At 44.9% G+C, this 23883-nt stretch overlaps 2 protein-coding genes across 2 annotated transcripts; one reads left to right on the plus strand and one right to left on the minus strand.

Moving 5' to 3' along the window:
• The first annotated feature begins 1347 nt into the window (after nucleotides 1-1347).
• PCDH12 (protocadherin 12) lies at nucleotides 1348-13235 on the plus strand. Its single transcript, XM_069953907.1, has 4 exons — nucleotides 1348-4391; nucleotides 9384-9475; nucleotides 10284-10435; nucleotides 10939-13235. Exons 1-4 carry the CDS (start codon nucleotides 1485-1487, stop codon nucleotides 11304-11306), a joined length of 3519 nt encoding a protein of 1172 aa, XP_069810008.1. The 5' UTR covers nucleotides 1348-1484; the 3' UTR covers nucleotides 11307-13235.
• Nucleotides 13236-20326: 7091 nt separating this feature from the next.
• LOC138773026 (catechol O-methyltransferase-like) lies at nucleotides 20327-23545 on the minus strand. Its single transcript, XM_069953921.1, has 4 exons — nucleotides 23382-23545; nucleotides 22780-23048; nucleotides 21673-21869; nucleotides 20327-20772 (listed from the first exon to the last, which is right to left on the minus strand). The coding sequence occupies exons 1-4, from the start codon at nucleotides 23399-23401 to the stop codon at nucleotides 20491-20493; spliced, it is 768 nt and encodes a 255-aa protein (XP_069810022.1). The 5' UTR covers nucleotides 23402-23545; the 3' UTR covers nucleotides 20327-20490.
• Nucleotides 23546-23883: the final 338 nt, after the last annotated feature.

The following is a 23883-nucleotide window of genomic DNA, read 5'->3' on the forward strand; positions in this document are numbered from 1 at the left end:
ATTTAATAAAATGGATGACACCATGATGGAAACACAATGAACACCAATAGGGTATAGCAGCGGGAAAGGTGGGTATAGGTTGTTTTTTTGTTTTCTATTACAAGGGCCCCGGCATTATATATTTTTCTTTACAGCCCCGTAACACCCATTTAAAGCGAATGTACCATCAGGTACATCAGTTTAAATTTTTTACATGAATGCTGCTAGTGCCGCAATCGTTTTTTTTAAAACTGCGCCTGGTTCCTGTGCATGGCGCTGGTCTTTTTAGGCTCACCGGCCTTGCATGAAGCACTGGGGGTAGACCCGCCAGCCCCCAGTGTGATGATATCCCCTATGCTTAAAAAAGACCATTAAAGTTGAAACGTCTATGTGTGCCATGCTGAAATAAAGTTTTCCTTTTTTTCCATCTACTTCCGCCTTTGTGGAATGCTGTTACTTTACTTGGGTTATCCCCTCTGTGACGTGGCTCTATTGATTCTAATGGAGCCGCATCACAGAGGGGAGGGGGTTTCGTCACACTCGTCGTCGGGCCCGCCCCTAGTGCTTCATGCCAGGTCGGTGGCCAGGAATAGACTGGCGCCAAGTATTGGAATCGGGCTTCGGTTTAAAAAAAAAGGACCATGGCACTGGCATCCCGTGTCGGTGCCGATCCATTCATGTAAAAAACTTAAAGGATTGTACCTGATGGTATATTCACTTTAACATAAGACTTCTTGAATACTCTTCTATTAGAGGATAAAGTGCCACAAAGTGTTAATTCTCATATCCCACTGTAAAATTCTTCCCTTTTTTCTATCTCTTTTGACCATTATTCCTTTATCAGTAAATTGAGTCTCCCCCAGAAGAGCTTACTGACTTGCCAGCTGAGTATTGTTATATCTTACTCCTCCATCTTCTTATCTGTCTCTAAGTTTTTTTTCTCTTGGGGGAATCTGTTTCTGAATAGAGGATTATCTGATGGTAACTGGACTCCCACAGCTCTTATCACTATCACTAAATCATTCCCAATATGGTTCGTGTTACACGACCCTGAGAATCTGGCTTATTAATGAAAATATCTAACAATTATATAGAATGGCATCAGGAAATGAATTGTTTCGTTGCGTTTTGAAGTTAAACATGGACAGCGAGGGGTTAATGGACTATTGTCTATTAGCCGACTTATAGTTCCTTCCTCATCACTCTTCCTGTAGGAGGACGGCCGCGTTCCCTGGGAAAACAAGTAAGTCATAACTTTCTGTCACATTTCCCCTCCCCGAGTAAATTTGCTTTACTATTCTTCCCTACATCATGCACAACCTTTTGACTGACCACACTGAATTGTGTGAATGCCAGGAGCCCCACCGGAGACTACAGACCTAGTCTGTACCACAGGTTACCTGCAATCTACAGCAGCAACAATACCAATGTAAGAAGATAAGGAAGACCTTGAGGGTCTCACACTTTTTGATAAGAATTTCTTTTTTTACTTGTTGCGTGGAACCATGGATGGGATTCTTAAGGTCGTCCTTTACATCTATATTTTTCTTCTAATTTGCGCTTACCATAAAAGTCATTGCAAGAACTCATCTTCTTTAATGGTGAGGTTTCGCGTCAAAGAGGAAGTACCCATTGGCACACTTATTGGACACATATCTGATGTACCTGGATGGATAAAGGATGTAAATGAAGAATACCAGATCATACAGGAGACTAACTCTTTTCCAGTGCAAGTGGACTCTAAAAGTGGATCACTAACCACCACAGGACATCTGGATAGAGAACAGCTTTGTCACGTCCATGGCCATTGCATTTTGTCTTTCAATGTCCTGGCTACCAAGGTCTTGTCATTAGTACATGTGGAGATTGAGGTTTTGGATATCAATGACAATGAACCAATATTCCCTAAACCGGAACTGGACTTGGAAATTTCAGAAAGTGCTTCCCTGCGTACTAGGATTCCTCTTGACAGAGCCTGGGACCCGGACAGTGGCAGCAATGGTGTAAAGCTATATACTCTGTCACCCAATGACCACTTTACTTTAAACATGACTTCTGGTTCAGATGGCAATAAACATCCAGAACTGGTGGTGGTAAAAGAACTGGATAGAGAACAACAATCTTCTTTCAACCTAGTCCTAACTGCGTTGGATGGGGGAAACCCACAAAAATCTGGGACAGTCCAAGTCAGGATTAATGTCTTGGATTCTAATGACAACAGCCCAACTTTTGGGGAAAGCTCGGTTATTCTCGAAGTCTCAGAAGATACATCACCTGGTACGCTTCTTATAAATCTTACCGCTACCGACCCAGATCAAGGTCAGAATGGTGAAATAGAGTTCTCCTTCAGTAAACATAATTCTCATCATGTTCTCAGTATGTTTTCTATTGACCCAAAGTCTGGTGGAGTAGTTCTGAGGAAGTCCCTGGATCATGAACAAAGAAGTTCTTATGAACTAGATGTGCAGGCAAAGGATTTGGGACCTAACCCTATCCCTACCCATTGCAAGGTGGTCATCAAGGTCCTAGATATTAATGATAATGCACCTGATATCAAAGTCAATTGGGCTTCCAAAGATTCTTCGGAGATTGTGGTATCTGAGGCCGTCCCGCTGGGCAGTTTTGTAGCTCTAATAATGCTCAATGATCCAGATTCCGGTATGAACGGACAGGTACACTGCCAGCTGATTCAGGACCATGAACATTTTCGGCTGGAGAAAACTAATGGCAACAGCTATATCTTAATAACCAACACCATACTAGACAGAGAGAAACGGGATGAGTATGAGTTGACCATCCAAGCTAAGGATCAAGGTGAGCCTTCCTTTTCTGCTACAAAATTCTTAAAAATTCGTGTTAGTGATGCAAATGACAACCCTCCAGTTTTTGAGAGGCTAAGCTATGATGTCTTCCTTGATGAGAACTGTGCTCCTCTAACTCACCTCCTTACTCTAAATGCCCATGACATTGATCTCGGAGAGAACGCTGAAGTCACCTACAGTATTGCTGAGTCTGTCAACAATAAAATACCAGTATCTGAGTTAGTTTCCATTCATTCCAGAACAGGTGACATTGTGGTACTTAAGTCTATTGACTATGAGGAAATTAAAGAAATTAAGTTCTTAGTCCAAGCAGCAGATAATGGTGACCCTAGGCTTAGCAGCAATACTTCAGTACATGTACTTGTGAAAGACAAAAATGATAATAGTCCTCTGATCGTGCAGCCAAAACTCAAGAGAGGTCGGGCTAGCATTACTGTCCTAGTCAATGCCGAGACAGGATATTTTCTTTCGGCTATGGAGGTTGCTAATTCAGAAGCATTTGGGTATACATCAGATGAGATACTATCGGAGACTGCTAAACTCAACATACACCCACTATATCAAGTGGTAGCTACCGATGCAGACTCGGAGGACAATGCTAAACTTCTCTACCACCTCTCTGGTAAACGCCAAGGCTTGTTTATTATGGATGAACATCTTGGACATATATACCTAAATGCAAGCAATGCTAGTAGCCTTATTGGAAACGCATTTGACTTGGAAGTCACGGTTAGAGATAGTGGAACACCTCAACTGGAGGCAAAAGCTCTTCTTCATGTTATGTTTAGCAGCCACTTGGACCATCTGAAAAATTCTGCAAGTGAATCCAATGGAAAGCTAAGCCTATCCATGGTGATTGTTATATGTCTGGCTGTCCTGTTGGCCATATGTCTTCTAGTTCTGGCCCTTGTAATGTCCTTTTGTCGAGTGGACAGGAAGGACAACAGAGCTTACAACTGTAGGGAAGAAGAATCAGCTTATAGAAAGCAACCAAGAAGACCCCAAAGGCAAATCCAAAAGACAGATATCCATGTGGTCCCTGTACTCCGAGGTAGGCAACAGCAACAACCAGTCACGCCGATAGAAGAAGCCAAGACATTTCCTGTCTCAGATGAAAATGAAAAAAATGTAGATGATGAGACCCTCCATACTCCTTTTCATCTAACACCCACTCTTTACCGAACATTAAGAAATCAGCATAACCATGATACACTTAAAGAAGACACTACAGACTTAGAGCAATCCTTCTCCTTGCCTCCCTCTGTATGCCGGACTTTACAGTACCAAAGACAGAGGAGTTGCTCGAGAGAGAACCTCCAAGACCCACATGGAACCCTTCCCGCAAGCAATAAAATACTAAAAAATCCAGGAAGTCCCCAAATCAGGAAATACGATGATATGAATGCATCAGAACCCATGATATTCAATGGAGGGGAATTTTCACCAGCCACATCCCCAACTCTCAGACGTCAAAAGAACATGGAGCAATCTTCTAAGGAACAAATAATCAGAAGCCTGGTACGTTTGTCTATGGTGGCACTGGCAGAGAAAGAAGCAGTCGAACTCACAATGCAATCCCCACATGTACAGGTGAGAATATGCTCCTACAGTGTATACTGTAATATAATATTCTATCTATCTATCTATCTATCTATCAATCTATCCGTCTATCTATCTATCTATCTATCTATCTATCTATCTATCTATCTATCTATCTATCGAGAGATACACACGTTGTTTCTAAATCAACTAGTGTCAGAAAGTTATATAGATTTATAAATGACTTCTATTAGAAAACTCAAGTTTTCCAGTACTTATCAACTTCTATATGTCCTGCAGGAAGTGGTGTATTCTTTCCAGTTTGACACAGTGCTCTCTGCTGCCACCTCTGTCCATGTCAGGAACTGTCCAGAGCAGTAGAAAATCCCCATAGAATGGACAGAGGTGGCAGCAGGGGGCACCATAACAGACTGCAAAGTCTGGTGCTCTCCACAGTGGTGGGGTAAGCTGTACTTGGCGCCATATCTATACAATGAATATAGCCATCTACTGGATATCAGTACCATGCCAATCCGACTTTGATGGCCTATCCTAATGATAAGCCATCAAAGTCCCAGAAGGGGACTTGGAGCAGTACTGCAGTATCTTGGTGCCACCTTAAGACAATGAATGGAGCTAAGTACTTTCACCCCTGTTTATTCTTTATATGTTGAAGCAAACCCTCTGCTAAATAGCTTGGTGGGGGTGCCAGGTGTCGGCCAGGTAATGGCCCACCCTGAGGATAAGCCATCAATGTAAAAGTCAAAGAGGTAAAACCTCTTTTACCCTGGAGAAGCTGTGGTCAGGCCTGCGGTGGTTATGGTTGCCTGAGCAGAGTTCTACTATGTCTAATAGAGGGGAACGCTAAGCTGGGGACCCCTCTCTGTGATATTCATATGTACTAACAAAATGTATTAAAAGGGGTCGTTTTTATGAGACTGACCCTTTAAGTGACCCTACGTTCACTAGATTAACATTTAACATGTGAGTTTATGGTGGCAAATGGTGACTAACAAAAGCCTAAAAATAAGGAAGGAGGCACAATAACCAGGAATGATGTGAATAGGTTTTATGAAGACCCCTGTCAATGGTCTACAAGGCTCTGAGTCAGTTTCTATATGCAGCTTTGGAGATAAGATGTCAGTATGAGTAAGAGCCATAAACTAAGACCTTAAGATGATGTTTTCCCCACACCCAAGCTGTTCTGTACAGATAAGAAGCAACAAAGGTTGTGACGCCATCTAGTACTGAATCAGAGGGGAGTAACAATTTACCGACAACATTGGAGATTTACATGGACTGTTTATGGTTTAGAAAACTTTTTTTTTTTACTAATGAAACAGCGCCACTCTTATCCATAGACTGTATCTGGTAATGACTCTCTTATGGCTTATTCAAGTGAATGCAATATAAGGAACAGACTACATACAAGAACAGATATTGGGGGAGATTTATCAAACATAGTGTAAAATACAGTAGAATCAGATTTCACTTTTCATTCTTGACAGATTCCTTGGAAAATGAAAGGTAGAATCTGATTGGTTGCTAGGGGCAACTGAGCTAGTTCTACTTTACACCTCTTTGATACCCCCCCCCCCCCCCCCAATATTTTTCAACATCATTTCTATTTTCTTCTAGACTAATATATTACCAAGGATTTTAATTTTTTTTCTTCACATTTTATTGGCTGTCATTCCTTAAAGGGGTTTTCTGGGTCTTAGTGATAAATGGCCGTTCCTGGGAATGTGATTAGTGGTCAGTGACAGTGGCAGTGAGTTGGAGGCCTTGGCTCTGTACATTGTATAATGGCCATGACAGGTTACTTTACCTTTAGGTCACATTCCAGGCCGCGTTCCAATTAACCATAGCAGACAATGTAGAGGTGACCTCGTGGCGCAACGGTAACGCATCTGACTTCAGAACCATAGCAGACAATGTAAAGTCCGGCTGGAGCCGCACTTTACATTGTCTGCACAGTCAATTTTGTGCCACCGCTATTCAATAAATAGCGGACGCACGAAATAGACATGTTAGTTTTCTGTGCGGCCACGAGTAATGCCCGCTGCAGTGTATACAGAGTGTACACACTCCAGCCGGAATTCCATAGAAAACAATGTGAATTCACCTTTTCAAGCGGCTGGTTTTGCAATTTGCAACAATGGATGTTATTTATTGAAAATATACAGCTTGTGAACGAGGCCTCATAGCATAATGTTACTACCCTTCTATATCCATGGATATTTACATCTGCGGTTTGACCAAGTTCTTTAAAGTTTTGCAGAACAATTAACAGGAAATCTTGGCAAACAATAGACAATGTCCAGTGAAAAAGTAACACAGATTTTAATGTGTACATTCAACTTTGAACACCATTGTATAGTTTTACATAGATGCAATCTACATACAATGTTAGACCCCACTTGACCCCTATTGCAGTCTCATGGAGGAGAGGGGACATACAGTATAGTTGTCCACTGACAAATCACTTACTTGAACTTTGCTTGCATGCATTGCTGCTATTCCTCCACTTTTCTAACTGACAATATTGCTAAACAACTGTAAGAGGAGACATGTAGACCATCTTGGGCATGGACAGTGGTTGGTGGAGACCAGGGACATATGATCCTCACTATACCCCGGCCCTGTACTACATTAGTCATCTTGTATTGATGCTGAGTTACACGTATTATTCTCCACAGCTGCATTCATAGTTCTAACAGCTCATTTCATATACAGCACTGTGATTCCTATTGTATTTTATTTGTGCAGCATTTATCTCCTTCCTACGGTAGAGATGTGTTTTCCTCCAGGAAGACTTCCTTTTACTAATGGATTGGCCTTCCCTTTACTAATGCTTAGCTTATGGTTATCATCTGCACAATGTAAATAGCCATCTAGTTTTCATTGGCTAGTGAGTAAGGGGAACATCTGGTGGAAAGGCTTGTATTAATTGGCGCAGGTCTACATCCTTCCCTACATCCTTCGCCGTCCAGGTGCTTTATCTGTTTCTGGATTCCACCAAGCTAAACCTATTAAATGCAATATGTTCCACTGAGCTTATATGTTCCTACCTGACAAACACTATATTATCCGGATACATGCCTTATGCCTTAAAGTCTTTAAATGTACAAAAAGTGAGTTTATGAAAACCCTGACATTGCCTTATTCTTAAAAGATTCCTTGAAAATAAGCTGATCACAAGGTATCCCATAGCCTCATAGCTGATCCCAGGGTGTCCCATAGCTTCATAGCAGAGGGTATCCCATAGCCTCATAGCTGATCCCAGGGTGTCCCATAGCTTCATAGCAGAGGGTATCCCATAGCTTCATAGCTGATCACAGCGCGTCCCATAGCTTCATAGCTGATCACAGGGCGTCCCATAGCCTCATAGCTGATCACAGAGCGCCCCATAACCAACTGATCACAGGGTCTCCCATAGTTTCATAACTGATCACAGGGCACCCCCCAGCTTAATAACTGATCACAGGGTGTCCCATAGCATTATAGCTGATCATAGGATGTCCCATAGTTTCATAGCTGACTCCAGGGTGTCCCATAGCCTCATAGCAGATCACAGGGTGTCCCATAGCTTCATAGCTGACCCCAGGGTGTCCCATAGCCTCATAGCTGACCCCAGGGTGTCCCATAGCCTCATAGCTGACCCCAGGGTGTCCCATAGCCTCATAGCTGACCCCAGGGTGTCCCATAGCCTCATAGCTGACCCCAGGGTGTCCCATAGCCTCATAGCTGATCACAGGGTGTCCCATAGCCTCATAGCTGATCACAGGGTGTCCCATAGCCTCATAGCTGATCCCAGGATGTCCCATAGCCTCATAGCTGATCACAGGGTGTCCCATAGCCTCATAGCTGACCACAGGGTGTCCCATAGCCTCATAGCTGACCCCAGGGTGTCCCATAGCCTCATAGCTGACCCCAGGGTGTCCCATAGCCTCATAGCTGACCCCAGGGTGTCCCATAGCCTCATAGCTGACCCCAGGGTGTCCCATAGCCTCATAGCTGACCCCAGGGTGTCCCATAGCCTCATAGCTGACCACAGGGTGTCCCATAGCCTCATAGCTGACCCCAGGGTGTCCCATAGCCTCATAGCTGACCCCAGGGTGTCCCATAGCTTCATAGCTGACCCCAGGGTGTCCCATAGCCTCATAGCTGACCCCAGGGTGTCCCATAGCCTCATAGCTGACCCCAGGGTGTCCCATAGCCTCATAGCTGACCCCAGGGTGTCCCATAGCCTCATAACTGACCCCAGGGTGTCCCATAGCCTCATAGCTGATCACAGGGTGTCCCATAGCCTCATAGCAGATCACAGGGTGTCCCATAGCCTCATAGCTGACCCCAGGGTGTCCCATAGCCTCATAGCTGACCCCAGGGTGTCCCATAGCTTCATAGCATTTAGAAGAATTTCCATGTCCTATGCTCCTACAGGGACTGCGAGTCTTCTAGTGAATTAATTATTGCATTGAGCTCAAATGCCTGGACTTTGATCTAGGCTCTTGTGACTTTATTCTATTGAATAGCCAAGACTGAGGCCTCATTCACACACCTGCAGTGCAGTCTGCGACTGCGGACTCGGGGCCGCGGCCTGCACTACGAATGTGCATCCGTAGTGCTCTGTGTTTTCACTTCATTACCCTAGTGATCTGTGCTGCAAAAAACGGTCCGCATTACAACATGTCCAGATTTTTTGCGCCACAGATCGCGGCCCTGTATACACTTACGGACGTGTGAACGGGGCCATTGAATAACATTGGTTTTATGTTCTGTCCGCAATTGCGGACAGAACAACAGACGTGTGAATTAGGCCTGGCTTTTATAAATGAGGACAACTTCAGGACCAGTCATTTTATTAGCGTCAGATGGTTAAATTGGACAAGTGCAGTTTATATTGTTACACGTTTCTCATTGTATCTGAATATAAATGTATGGACATGATGACGGATTCCTCCAAGTTGGGACAACCAATATGTATCACCTCATTTTATTGTCGCAACACTAAACACTTTCCATTTTGTTTTCTCTTTGCAGCAAATTTCTCAACTCCTTTCCCTGCTCCACCAAGGACAAGTTCATCCCAAGACTCTTCACAGAGGGAACAAGTACTCGTCCAAACCTGGCAGGTAACACGACAAAAGGAATGGCTGGATAGATGGAGAGACTTGCTTCCAATTAGTAGATAGTGACATCCGCAGTCATTCTTGTCTTCCGAGGAAGCTGCGCTCCTTTAGATAATAGCTACGTTTCCACAGAGCTATAAAAATATTTGAAGGCACCTTGAAAGGCCGTGTAGTGGGAACATTTATCCTTAGTTTGACTTATAATGGTTTAGTATAACACAGTAGAACAGCACATTTCACAAATTTTAGTTGACTAAACTCGCAATATTTTCAAACTAATGTGACTTTCTTTAGGCTTTAGGGGCAATAGTAGGCTCAGGGAGGTGGTAAACCATGGGTCTCCAAACTGCGGCCCTCCAACTGTTGCAAAATCACAATTCCCATCATGCCCAGACAGCTAAAGCTTTGGATTTGGCTGTCCAGGCATGATAGGAAATGTAGTACTGCAACAGCTGGAGGGCTGCAGTTTGGAGACCCAGGTGGTAAACAATAGTAGACTCGGGAAAGTGGTAAACAACAAAAAAAGTTATGTAAATTTACTGTACTTACCTTCCCCACTTCCTGCTACTGCCGTCAAGTAGCTCTGTCCCAAGGCTCCGCTGAATGCAGTCCCATGGAGTTCCTGAAAACATGGATACGGCCTATGGCCTATGACTGTATCCATGTTTTCCAGGCAGCCAGGGATACATCTTACTTCTTTAGCCACCGGTAATGAAATGCAGAAAGTTCGAACCCAAGCGTGCTCAAGGTTTGCTCACCTCTATTCAGTAGTTTAATAAATGATTGATGGTCAATCTATTATCTCATTCAGATGTACAGGTCAAGAAGTGGACTCACAGAGTACAAAGGACAGCGGACACGGTGAAAGTGAAGCTGGTGACTTGGACTCTGAACCTGGTGGAGATTTTTCTACCCAACAAATGGTAGAGGACAATCTGGAGGCTCTTTTTGGGCCATGTATAGGTGAGTTATAATAATTCAACCTTTGACCTACAACCTTTGAGGGATAGTAGGGATAGTAATTTGAAGTGACCAAGTTCTTGCTTTCTTCTGGATCAACACTATAGCGCAATAGATTGAACTGAATTGATGTATATCTTTCTTCAGCCTTACAAACTACGTAGTTTATCTCGCTAACCAAAATGCCATATGGTAAGAGTCTTAAGTCCTCTATGGCAAACTACACTCTTATAATCAGGTAGATCTCATATCTCACTAATGTGGGTGGGATCAGTGTCGGACTGGGGTATCTGGGGCCCACCAGAGGAAATGATCCTGGGGGCCCACCAATGAAGAACCAGTAAGAAACAACGTCAGTCAGTGTTAGTGCAGGTTATAAAGCTGGGGGCCCACCGGAGGGTCCTTCCACGCTCTGGTGGGCCAGTCCGACACTGGATGTAATGTATAGGGGAGATATCAGTTGCTCTATTCTATGCTCTAAATTCTATTTTTGGTCTTTATGTCAGGTACAGAGAACGATCGGTTGAGTGATCTGGATCCAGGGTGGTTTGCCCGTCTTTCCTTGCCTTTAGCCAACAACTACAAGGAGAACATCTTTACTCCAAATCCTCCGATCACTCAGGAGCCCGCAATAACTGCATCAGATAAAGAAGATCTTAGAACCTTCCTAACATTCGGCAAAGCTTCCGATGGGTCTCAAGAGAATAGACTGGCCAGCACCTTCCTTTCCGAAATGAGTTCTCTATTTGAGATGCTCCTGAATCAGAAAGCCGAATCTCATGGAGATGCAACTTCGGAGGTGCTTATGAGACTGTCTGCCTGCAGCAAGAACATAGGAATGGACGGTAATAGAAGCGACAGTCCTAAGAATTAGCAAACAGACTGTTAACTGAGGGTTAACACCAATGATTGGACAAGTGGTTCTAGTCTCAGCCATTCATCTACCTGTGTATTCATATGGCACTTAGGAATAACTCTCCGAAACCTTATTGACTGAATAGGAGAATTGTAGATATAGAGGTGGGAGGGCATATGGCAACACTTGCTTGCATGCATTGATAAAATATGGATTTTTGGTGACTTTTACAGTATGGTCAATAAGTGGTAGGAACCGTGGACTTTCTCAGTATGCATGACTGTAGTATATAACATGATCATACGGTGACAATAGGACATATAGGAATATTGGTGCTACCAAAGACAAAAATGCACATGTTATTACTTTGGTCAATGTTCACTGGATACAATAATTGATGTTACGGACATTTGGTTGGCAAAAAGCTTCTTATTCTTGCTGTAGGTTGAAGGTAGTTGTAGAAGAATTGCATATATTGTGTATATACTATCCAAAGGTCTTCAAATGTTCTCTCTGACTCCAAGTTACTGAAGCTGAAAGGCTGAATGAACGAGATTGAACTAATTTGACAATCTAGACCATGCTAGTTACCTTTTCCAAGGCTGGCGGCCATATACTCTATTTAACTCAACTGACAGCTATCCCTGCCGATTGCCCTATATACATACAAGCTTGGCTTGGCCAAGTTGGAGTGGGTCCTCAGTGGAGACAGGGGTAGCCTCCAGACACCTCTTCCATCATTGGAATGTCATCACCCCCCATATGCATTCAATGTTTGGCAGGATAAGCCCAAATTCATCTAACATGTATGGTCACCTTAAAGGGAACTTATTTTCTCTTTCATGCTGCCTCAACCATGGGTCATCAGGGAGGTCCACATGACTTTTACCTCTCCCACCAGCTATGATTGACAGGTTGCTCCCTGTTTGGGTATAGGGAGAGCTCTATGAATCAGGGCCACCAGGGAGCACTGCGATCATCTATGGTTCATGCAAAATGAACATGATGACAGGTTCTACTTAGGACTACTTTCTACTGTATTTTGTAACCTGGATTCGTATACTGTATATCACTTAAACAATTTATCCCAGTTATTTGTCAGAATAGCAGTACTGTATAGAAAGCAACTAGAACAAGGTTTAGTTATATTCTTACTTTATTTAAAAAAATAATTTTTCATGTTCATTTTACATTTATTTTCACTACATAGATCAGTGGTGGTCAACCTGACATTGGGGGTCAACTACAATTGAAAAGATATAGCTATAGCTGTTTCTATAGTTGGGCAGGGAGCGCAGTGTTCAGGAATAGTTGAGCAGAGTAGCTGAAATGTTTGGGTTCGGCAACGTTCTCTAAACCTGAACATTTTGACTCCCTGGAGAAGTTAGATGCTGCTTTAGTGCTGCCAAGAAAACCTGGATACAACCTACAACTGTGTCTATGATTTCAATGATACCCTAGGACGTCATCTAACTTCTCCAGATGCTGGGAGCCAAATGCAGAGTATTCAGGTTTGGAGAATGTTGCCAAATCCAAACAATTTGCCAACTCCGCTAAAAACTATTCAGGAGCACTCATGGCAGACCATATCCTAGGAAAAGAAGCTCCACTGTATCAGGTCAGGGGGCAACACATTAGGGTGCATGTCAACCCCAGGCCCCCAGTTGGGCATTACTGATCTAGATGCACCATATCAGGTCATCATTACCATATGTCACCATTCAATGTTATAGCTCTTAGTGCTAACCCCACCAAGTCATCCACCAAAGCCAATGGCTTTCCAGCCCTGCCATTGAATTCTTTCTGTTGAACAGAATTCATCATTAAACACCAGTCAGCATGCCAGACAGAGCACATACGTTTGACTCATAACATTCTTTTTAATAATTTATGTTATTTATCAGTGTTTAATAGATTTTTCCATTTTTTTGTACTTTTTTATATGTCAATGCCTTATATGAACTGTGTTCAATAAAAGAATAAAATTCCATCTTGTACTGGAAGTCATCTAACACGCAGTCCTCTATCTTGATGTTCAGGAAGACCATTAATGTAGACTGGCTACATGTTCTGTAAGTGATCTCTGGTGAGTGATGTCTGTACACTCCCAACCACCTAGCACTTCCTATGGACACACAACTTCCTGTAAGTTCCCTTTGATATCAGCAAGGCATTGCTGGCAGAGATTCTGTACAGTGCGGTGAAGAATATACTTGACGGCCAACTAGATATTACTGACGCTGCAATATGACTGACCTTCTTTCCTTTATGAAGAAACTATACTTCATAAAATGCACATTTCCTGAGCCTGGAACGTGACTTATGGAGTCTGAGAAATCAAGTGGCGACTCCCATACACAATAGTGGAAGAAGTCAATTAGGGTCCCTCATATATAGTTGATATGTTGTATATGATTATATATATATATATATATATATATATATATATATATATATATATATATATTAGTGATAAGCGAGTACTAAAATGCTCGGGTGCTCGTTACCCGGAACGAATATCTCCTGACACTCGAGTGCTCGTTTCGAGTAACGAACCCCATTATAGTCAATGGGAGACTGGAGCATTTTTGCAGGAGACTCAAATTCGGTAAAGGGAAGGTCGTGTGAAAACCTGTCAACCTCAGAAATTGATAGAAACACAACGGAAATGGACAGGAAACAGCGGGGGCAGCATGTATGCATGCTTCTGAGGCTGCCTAATGGCACCATTATGCCTAATTCTGTGCAACAGCCCGGTTAAAGCAGAGGTAGGCATATGGACCACCCAAAAACTCAGCCTGACACAGCATGGCAGTGAGAACACAGGGAACCATTAAAACAGAGGTAGCTTATCATGAACCAGCCAAAAATTCAGCCTGACATAGCATGGCGGTGAGGACAGAGTGAACAAGGTAGAAGCGGTAGCCAGTCAGCCTTCCAAAATTATAACAGACCTAGCATGGCAGTGAGCACACAGAGAACCATTAAAAGTGAGTGAGGAAGCAAGTGAGCCTTCCAAAATGTATAGCAGACACAGCATGGCAGTGAGCACACAGAGAACCATTAAAAGTGAGTGAGGAAGCTAGTGAGCCTCCCAAAAATTAGGCTAGACACTGCATGGCATTGAGCACACATAGAACCATTAAAAGTGAGTGAGGAAGCTAGTGAGCCTCCAAAAATTAGGCTACACACTGCATGGCATTGAGCACACAGAGAAGCATTAACAGTGAGTGAGGAAGGAAGTGAGCTTCTTAAAACTTAGGGCAGACACTGCATGGCATAGAGCACACATAGAACCATTACAAGTGAGCGAGGAAGCTTGTGAGCCTCCCAAAAATTAGGCTAGACACTGCATGGCATTGAGCACACAGAGAACCATTAAAAGTGAGTGAGGAAGCAAGTGAACCCAAAAATTGGAGTCCATATTTAGTGGACATGAACCCGGGTGCTGACAGCTAACTGGCTAGGCCAGCTGTCCGTCAACATCAAGGGTACACCTGATGCCTCTCGACTGGGGGGGGGGGGGGGCTGGTGAGGACCCGGCCACGGCTAGACCAAAAAAAAACAAACAGCTGGCTGGTTGGTGGGGGCGCGATCGGCGGGCCCCCGGCAACCAGTCCCGCTCCTCCACAGACGTAGTGTGATGTCAGAGCATGGCAGTGAGGACACAGAGAACCATTAGAAGTAAGTGAGGAAGCAATTGAGCCTCCCAATAATTAGGCCAGACCTTGCATGGCGGAAGAAGACTTGGCAGTTGGCTGAGAATTGAAGGAAGAGGAGAGGAGATACCAAGAATCTTTATGTTGAGCTGCTTTCCCCGGGTGGACAGCTGAATTCAGGTGAAATCCAGGCTTTGTTCATTTTTATAAAGGTCAGCCTGTCAGCGCTGTCAGTTGACAGGCGAGTGCGCTTATCAGTGATGATGGCACCAGCTGCACTGAAGACCCGCTCTGACAACACGCTAGCGGCAGGGCAGGCCAGCACCTTCAAGGCGTAAAGGCCTTGGAGAGTGTTCCCCTGTCCCTTGACAAGCTGCCTGCTCCACCGCTCCTCTCCCTCGCTCTTTGGCCCACAGAACTACTTCCTCTGGCGCTAGTGGTGTCAGATGGGAAGTACATTTTCAGCTTCTGCACCAGGGCCTGTTGATATTGATTCACTCTCATACTGCGTTCCTCGGCAGGAATGAGAGTGGAAAAATTGTGTTTGTACCGAGGGTCCAGGAGGGTGAACACCCAGTAATCTGTGTTGTCAAAAAATTTTTTAACCCGAGGGTCACGGGAAAGACAGCCTAACAAAGTCAGCCATGTGCGCCAGGGTCCCAACACGCAAGAACTCCTTCTCCTAACTAGACTCAATCTCCTCCTCCTCCACCAAATCCTACTCTTTAGGCCATACACGCTCAACAACTAAGGATTGAGCATAGGTACCCTCTTCAGTGGCGGCTGCAGTCTGCTCCTCTTCTTCATCCTCCTCATCCTCTACTCCGTGGTGAGAAACTGACGTCAGGGACAGGACAGGGCTATCTAGCAGCGGCTGTTCTTCACCCGTCTCCTGAGACGAATGCAAAGTGTCAGACTTCAGGCTGAGCAGGGAGGTTTGAAGCAGACACAGCAGCGGGATGGTGAGGCTGATGATGGCGGCATCGCCGCTGACCATCTGTGTTGACTCCTTAAAGGGGCCCAGTACCTGACAGATAGCAGACATCCACGTCCACTCCTCATTGTAGATTTGAGGTAGCTTACTGACCTGACAACCGCTTTGCACAGAGGTTGACATCTGGCATTCCACAATGGCTCTGCGTTGCTGGTAAACCCTGGCTACCATCTGGAAGGTGGAATTCCACCTCGTGGGCACGTCGCACTGCAGTCTGTGAGCCGGCAGTTGCAAGCGCCTTTGCACTGCCCTAAGGGTGGCAGCACCCATGGTTGACTTGCGGAAATGCGCACAGATGCGCCGCACCTTGGTGAGCAAGTCAGCCAAATTGGGGTAGGTCTTAAGGAACCTCTGCACCACTAGGTTGAACACATGGACCAGGCATGGTACATGTGTAAGGCTGGTGAGTTGCAGAGCCGCAACCTGGTTTTGCCCGTTGTCACACACAACCATGCCTGGTTTGAGGCTTTGTGGCGCGAGCCAAAAATCTGACTGCGCCGTGATGCCCTGCAACAGCTCCTGGGCCGTGTGCCTATTGTCGCCTAAGCCCAGTAGCTTCAACACCGCCTGTTGGCGCTTACCCACCGCACTGCTGATGCTACGAGATGGAGGCAATGTGCTCGTGGAGGGTAATAGAGAGGAGGAGAAATAGGTGTAGAACTCATGAGAGACCGCGACCGAGGTAGGCCCCGAAATCCTCGGGGTGGGCAGCAAACGAGCGGAACCAGGGTCAGACTCTGTCCCAGCCTCCACCAAATTGACCCAATGTGCTGTCAGGGAGATATAGTGTCCCTGCCCGCCAGCATTTGTCCACGTGTCCGTGGTCAGGTGGACCTTGTCACTGGCCACGTTGTCATGGCACGGATGATGTTATCCGACACGTGCTGGTGTAGGGCTGGGACGGCACACCGTGAAAAGTAGTGGCGGCTGGGGACAGAGTACCAAGGGACAGCCACCGCCATGAGGTTCCTAAAAGCCTCTGTCTCTACGAGCCCATAGGGCAGCATCTTCAAGCTCAGCAGTTTGCCTATGTGCACATTTAGAGCTTGTGCATGCGGGTGAGTGGCAGTGTATTTGCGCTTCTGTTCAGGGTCTGCTGCAGGGACAGTTAAACGCTGAGCTTGGACACCTTGCTGAAGGGTGTGGAGCATAGTGGAGGTGAAGGGGTGCGTGTAGGGCGGGAGGCCCTTGTGTCTGGGCGGGGGGACTGACAGAGCCAGCACGTGACACAGGGGAAGGAGCAGGTGTGCGACTTGCAGTCACTGAACGGCCTTGGTTCCACTGAGTGGGGTGTTTAGCACTCATTTGCCTGCGCATGCTGGTAGTGGTTAGGCTGGTAGTGGTGGCCCCCCTGGCGTGGCACACGTTGCACACTACAGTCCGTCGGTAATCTGCACTTGCTTTAAAAAACCTCCAGACTTGGGAACATCTAGCCCTGGCCACGGGAGTTTGACTCCGTGAAACAGTTGCTGATCTACTCGCTCTGCCCCTGCTTCTCCCTCTGCCCACCCCTCTTCGGCTTCCAACCGGTCCTGCAGGTGAACTTGCCTCCCCCTCAGAAGCACGGTCTTCACTAGGCTTATCCACCCAGCTCGGGTCAGTCACCTCGTCCTCATCCACCAGCTCCTCACTCTCCTCCTCACTTTGAATTACATCCATGACAACAACCTCACTGTCTGACAACCGGGTCTCATCGTCATCATCAGACACCTCTTCCAACCCCGCTTGCAAGTCCCCACTCTCATCACCCACTGACTGCGTGAGCTGCATAGTTTGGACATCGGGACAGATCGACTGCACCGGTTGCTCTGACTCAGGGAAGGGTCCAGAAAAGAGTTCCTGGGAGCATGGTGGTGGATCTGAATCCCTTCTTTCCCTGGAGGGGCCAGGCTGTGGGGAAGGAGGCTGAGCCGCAGTAGCATGGGTGGACTGCGTGGAAGACTGGGTGGTGGATAAGTTACTGGACACATTATCCGCTTTCCATGTGATCACCTGTTCACACTGCTGCGGTTTCAATATCGGTCTACCATGAGACCCCGTAAGTTGGGCAAAGATGCTAGGGAGTGGACGTCTGCTGTGCACCAATGCTACCTCCTCAACAGGTGCTGCTGTGTCATCCTGCCCTGAACCACGGCCTCCGGCATTGGCATCATCGGAACCCCACGCCCTCGTCCTCGACCCTTACCCCTGGGGTTCACCATTTTATGGACACTGCACAGTATGAAACTTAGATAGGCCTTGCGTATGAAATACAGAAATCAGGAAAAATACTTGTAGTACCCACTGGTTTTGTGGGGCTGTACGGTACAATCTGGTAGTGGCTGGACCTAGACACACACTCTGACACCCCCTTAAAGCATTATGAGCAGTGAAGTTTTATGCAGGTGTACTACAAATCCCAGCAATACAGTGTAGTACCCACTAGTTTAGGGGGGACTGTACAGTACAATCTGGTAGTGGCTGGACCTAGACACACTCTCTGACACACCCTTTACTCTGTGAAAGCAGTTGTGATGTGATTGAAATTAGATAGGCCTTGTGTATGAAATACAGAAATCAGGAAAAATACTTGTGCTTCCACAAGTTTTTGGGGGGGCTGTACGGTACAATCTGGTAGTGGCTGGACCTAGACACATGCTGGGATACCCCCTTACAATGAACAGTGAAGTTTTATGCAGGTGTACTACAAATCCCAGCAATACAGTCTAGTACCCACTAGTTTAGGGGGGGCTGAACGGTACAATCTGGTAGTGGCTGGACCTAGATACACACTCTGTGATACCCCCTTACAATGAGCAGTGAAGTTTTATGCAGGTGTACTACAAATCCCAGCAATCCAATGTAGTACAGCAGCACCACCAGCCCCAAAATCAAAAAAGAGTACACTGAGCTCTTCTTAGGGGTCTGTATGCAACACCTAATATCCCCTTTCTGCCAGCAGCCGGTCACCACAGTGTGCTGGTTAAATCGTGGTAGCAGCACTGCAACTCCCAGCCAGCAGTCTCTAGTAATAGTATTAAAAAACGATTTGAAGCCCTGAAAAGGTCTGTTTGTTTGTATTGCTAGTATATACCCTGCCTACTGGAACGCTAATTCCCTCCCTAACGCTCTCCCTGACCAGCAGCAGCTCTGTCCCTGATCTCTCACAGCATGCGTCTGAAGCGAGCACTGCCGGCTGCACGTTTTATATGGCAGGGTCATCTGATCTGGCCAACCAATCGCTGCTATCGACATGTATGGGTCCCACGTCATCGCAGAATGTACTAAAGAGTCTCCTGCATGTTTATTGGCTGCGAAAAAGCGCGCAAACTTACAGGAAAGGGATGATGAGATTTCCTCGAGTATCGCATGCTCGCTCATCACTAATATATATATATATATATATATATATATATATATATATATATATATATACACAGGAACTGCCCCTCCCATAGGGTCCATTCTATTCATGCAGATTTCACTGTCCGTCCAAAAAGGAATTGATATGTCAATTGGACGTCAGAATCTGTCTGAGCATAGAATGAAGCCTGTGGGACGGCCAGATGTTCAAGCTGGAGCGCACACAGAATCTGCTGGAGGTTATCCGCGCTGATCCCGTAGTGTGAATGGGCCCTTAGGGCTGCATCCAACTTCTTCAGCTGAGAGCTTTGGTGCATACTCAAGGTTGGTGCCAAGAATTTGGGTTCGGACAAACCCAAGCCTACTTGAGGTTGGCTCATCTCTAGGTCACAGTCATAATCATGATCAGTAACTCTAATGGGAGTTTCAGTCTATCCCTCTATGGGGAACTTGTGCGGAACAGACCATTCAGCTTCAGACAGGAGGCTCTGCTTGTAGAGATGGTGACCCCAATAAAGAGCACTGAAACACATGTCATTCCCAGGGGGTCACCATGAGATCACATGAGCAAACTAAAGGAAAGAATTTCAGGAATTTTCAGATAGAAAGTAACAACTAAATGAGGTTGAATTATGTATATTGGCTGATGAGTTGCATAATGAAAAAAAACAAATAAATATATATATATATATATATATATATATATATATATATATATATTTAATATTACATTTCCTTCTTGGTTGCGATGCTGAGGACTGTATATAAACAAATGTGTTAAAGACCCCAAGAAATCTCCTAATCCGAAGGCCCCAATATATAGAAGTGGGAAGGGGCACTTTTAAGGGCCAAGTCTTACTACACAACATTCCTCAGTCAGATGGGGGTTTGAGGTTTTAAGGTCACATTTTAATTATAGCAGAAGTAAATAAAGGAAAAGGAGATACTGAATTCCAAGAATTCCACCATTGGACATAATATTAGGGAAATCTGCAGTTTAATAAACAAGATGCACAAAAAAAAAAAAAGATATTGGTATTGAAGCTAAGCTCCATTCACATGAAGGTAAATGAGTTGCAGTACCAGAAGTAACCAGGAGTGGTGCAGTTTGTGGGGGAAAAGTAGTTTTCCGCCCCCAATCCTATTAGAGAACCACTTTAATATGCTGACAGTATTTCTGATATGAATCTGGTCTGTCACCTATTGGTTATTTAGGCTGCACATATTCTACTTTCAGTAACCCCTTGCAGGCATCCACCTTTCTATAATCTTTAGCTTCTTTCATGAAGCCCTTGGACCTTGGACAGTCCTTGTTGTTGACTAATATTAAAGTTCCAGGGTGCAGAATTCCAACTTCTGCCAGAGCCATCAAGCCCTGGCCATGCTGATCATGTCGAGAGTCCATCAACACTAAGTCCACCTTCTTCAGTCCAAACTGGCTCTTCAGGACATGAATGGCGTCTACTGGGTGTTGACACAACACTTTAAACTAAAAAAAAAAAAAAAAAAAATGCAACACAAGACATGGGTTTACAAAACAAAGATCTTTGGTAAGTGTCATAGATCACTATGGGTTAGAAATTCTTGTAAAAAAGTGAGTCACCACTAATTCAGCATAATGCAGAACATGGATACAATATGAAGCTTAAAGGGGCACTCTGTTTGATTTTTAAATCGACTGGTGTCAGAAAGTTATACAGATTCGTAAATGGCTTCTATTTAAAAATGTCAAGTCTTCCAGTACTTATCAGCTGCTGTATGTTCTGCAGGAAGTGGTGTATTCATTCCAGTCTGACACAGTGCTCTCTGCTGCCACCTCTGTCTGTGACAGGAACTGTCCAGAGCAGGAGAGGTTTTCTGTGGGAATTTGCTCCTGCTCTAGACAGTTCTCATCACAGACAGAGGTGGCAGCAGAGAGCACTGTGTCAGACTGAAAAGAATACACCATTTCCTGGAGGACATACAGCAGCTAATAAGTACTGGAAGACTTGATTTGTTTTGTTTTTTTTACTGGAGTACCCCTTTAACTTTAAACAGAACAGACAATTATATAACACAAAATTTAGGACTGTGTTGATGAATTTCATAATATGGGATGCGTTTTAAAAAGGACTAAAATAGATATGAATCTAACCTGTAAAGATTAGTGCAATTTGCCCTGAAATCCTTTACCCTGAATTCTGCTGCCAAGGCCATAGGGTAAGTGGCATAGCTAGAGTAGTTGCAGCAGTCGCAGCTGCAACTGGGCCCATCTCTAGACCCCATTCTGTGCATGGGGTCCATGAGGCCTTCAGTTATTCCCCTGCCATAGGATGTAGCAACTGAAACTGACATCAATGAGATCTCAATGAGACTGAACACACATAAAGTAAGTAACCTACATTGTTACCTGATTGTTTTTGAAGCCGGCAACTAAGATCATCTCCTCAGCAGAATCTGCCATACTTTCCTCTTGTTCCACGGCGTACAATATCCCATCGGAGGGCACAAGTCTCAGGAGGCGAATAGCAGAATAGCCACACTGGGTGCCCAATACAAGGCTTGTCTTAGGTTGACATTGTTTGACAGCTTCCTCTAGAAAACTTTCTGTGTATAAGTTAATAACAAAACAATAGAATGAGAGGCAAAAACCTAGACGGAAATTGAATTTTCCAAGTTTTATGGGTCCTTATTGATTAAATCAAAGTAGGACTATCAACAGATTAGCTTTACCATGGGCCCCGGACGGTTCACCAAGCTTGGACCCCCCAAACCCACTATAACTATGGCGGCACTAGCTTTAGTCTTTTTCTTCCATAATGCAGCCTGTACAGGACCTGTGGTGACATCATTGTCACATGAGAAGGTCCTTCAGTGTGTTCTCTAATGTTACTGCAGTGTCTCCTGGCTGCAGTTTTGCCCTGATTTGTGCAAAATCGTGGTAAAAAGCAGTACACCACTGAAAGTATAAGTCTGTTTGGGGGGCCATGGGCCCCCTAGGAGCTCAGGGCCCCGGGCTACCGCCCGAAATGAACCTATTGTAATCCGCTACTGACTATAAACTTATCTAAATTGATCTGAATAGTGAAACATTAATGGCCAATAGGCATAAAGGGTATTAACGATTTAAAGGGGGGACTCTGGAGAAAAAAGTTCTAAAATCGACTGGTCTCCAGTCTTCCAGTACTTATCAGCTGCTGTATGTCCTGCAGGAAGTGGTATATTTTCTCCAGTCTGACACAGTGCTCTCTGCTGCCGCCTTTGTCCGTGCCAGGAACTATTTAGAACAGTAGATGTTTTCTGTGGGGATTTTCTACAGCTCTGGACAGTTCCTGCCATGGACAGAGGTGGCAGCAGAGAGCATTAGGTCAGACTGGAAAGAATACACTACTTCCTGCAGGACATACATCAGCTGATAAGTACTGAAAGACTTGAGATTTTTATTGTCTAGTTGTGCTGCCATTTTATCACATTTGGGTTGCATATAACAATGCGTCTTATGTCTTTTCGTACGTACCTTGCTCTACAGTAAATAGCAGCCCCCTCATCACCCGATCCTTACTGGCGTACTCCCTAAAAGCCTGAAGTACACTGTCTGGTTTTCTATGGGTGGATTCAAAGAGCACATAGCGACGTAGAGCCTGCTGCGTCTTCACCCCCACCCTGCGACGTGTACACGATGGGCGATAGTGATACCTGTATAGTGCCCAGGCCACACCGGCAGCCAGTGACCCTAATAATCCGCTGACCAGGACAGAGTGATCTGAGGCCACAAATGGTAAAGAGCTGAAAGATAAAAAAAAAAATAATATATATATATATTATGCATTATAATAGCAAATTGTCAATCCCATAGTAACTGTTTTGCTGATTTTTCAATAATCCAGCAAGCCGCTATGAAAGTCATTGTACTGTATTCTGCAGGTGTCAGAGGGAAGGAATACATGAGGTCAGTCTGAGGAGATGAATGCACTGACTGCGCTCCCAATGTTTCAGGGAAAGGTTTCTATTCTCTACCCAGAAACCATCAGGTATAAAGGGATAGCACGTGTGAGCCCGGGTCTATATACCCTCATAGTATAAAGTATTCTGTGTAGGTTGATTCATTTGCACACTTACCCTGTCAATGCGTTCTCCATGGAGTCTGATCTCAGGAGGGGAGGTGGTGTCAGATAACCAGGAAGCTGTACATAGTCTCACCTGTTATATACACAGTATATATACACTGTAGTAACCAGTTCAGCAGTACTGGCCTATAGAGACTGGAGGGGCCGAGCTCAGTGTCCCATAAAGTTTACATGTTAAGTATTAGCCTAGTGCACAGGTGTCAAACTCCATCCAGATGTTGTAAAACTACAATTCCCATCATGCCTGGATTGCTTTAGCTGTGGCTTGCCAGGCATGGTGGGAATTGTAATTGTGCAACAGCTGGAGGGCTTAAGTTTTACCTCCCTAGTGAAATGAAATCTCCAAGTGTTAGGGTGCGTTTACACAGGCAGATTTTGGAAGCTAAAGCCAGGAATGGATTTGAAAAGAGGAGAAATCTCAGGCTATCCTTTATGACCTGTTCCCTGTTTATTGTCTGTTCCTGGCTTTGGCTTCAAAAATCTGTCAGATAAAT

The sequence above is a fragment of the Dendropsophus ebraccatus genome, chromosome 1 (assembly GCF_027789765.1).
Source record: "Dendropsophus ebraccatus isolate aDenEbr1 chromosome 1, aDenEbr1.pat, whole genome shotgun sequence".
In the NCBI taxonomy this organism is placed as follows: Eukaryota; Metazoa; Chordata; class Amphibia; order Anura; family Hylidae; genus Dendropsophus; species Dendropsophus ebraccatus.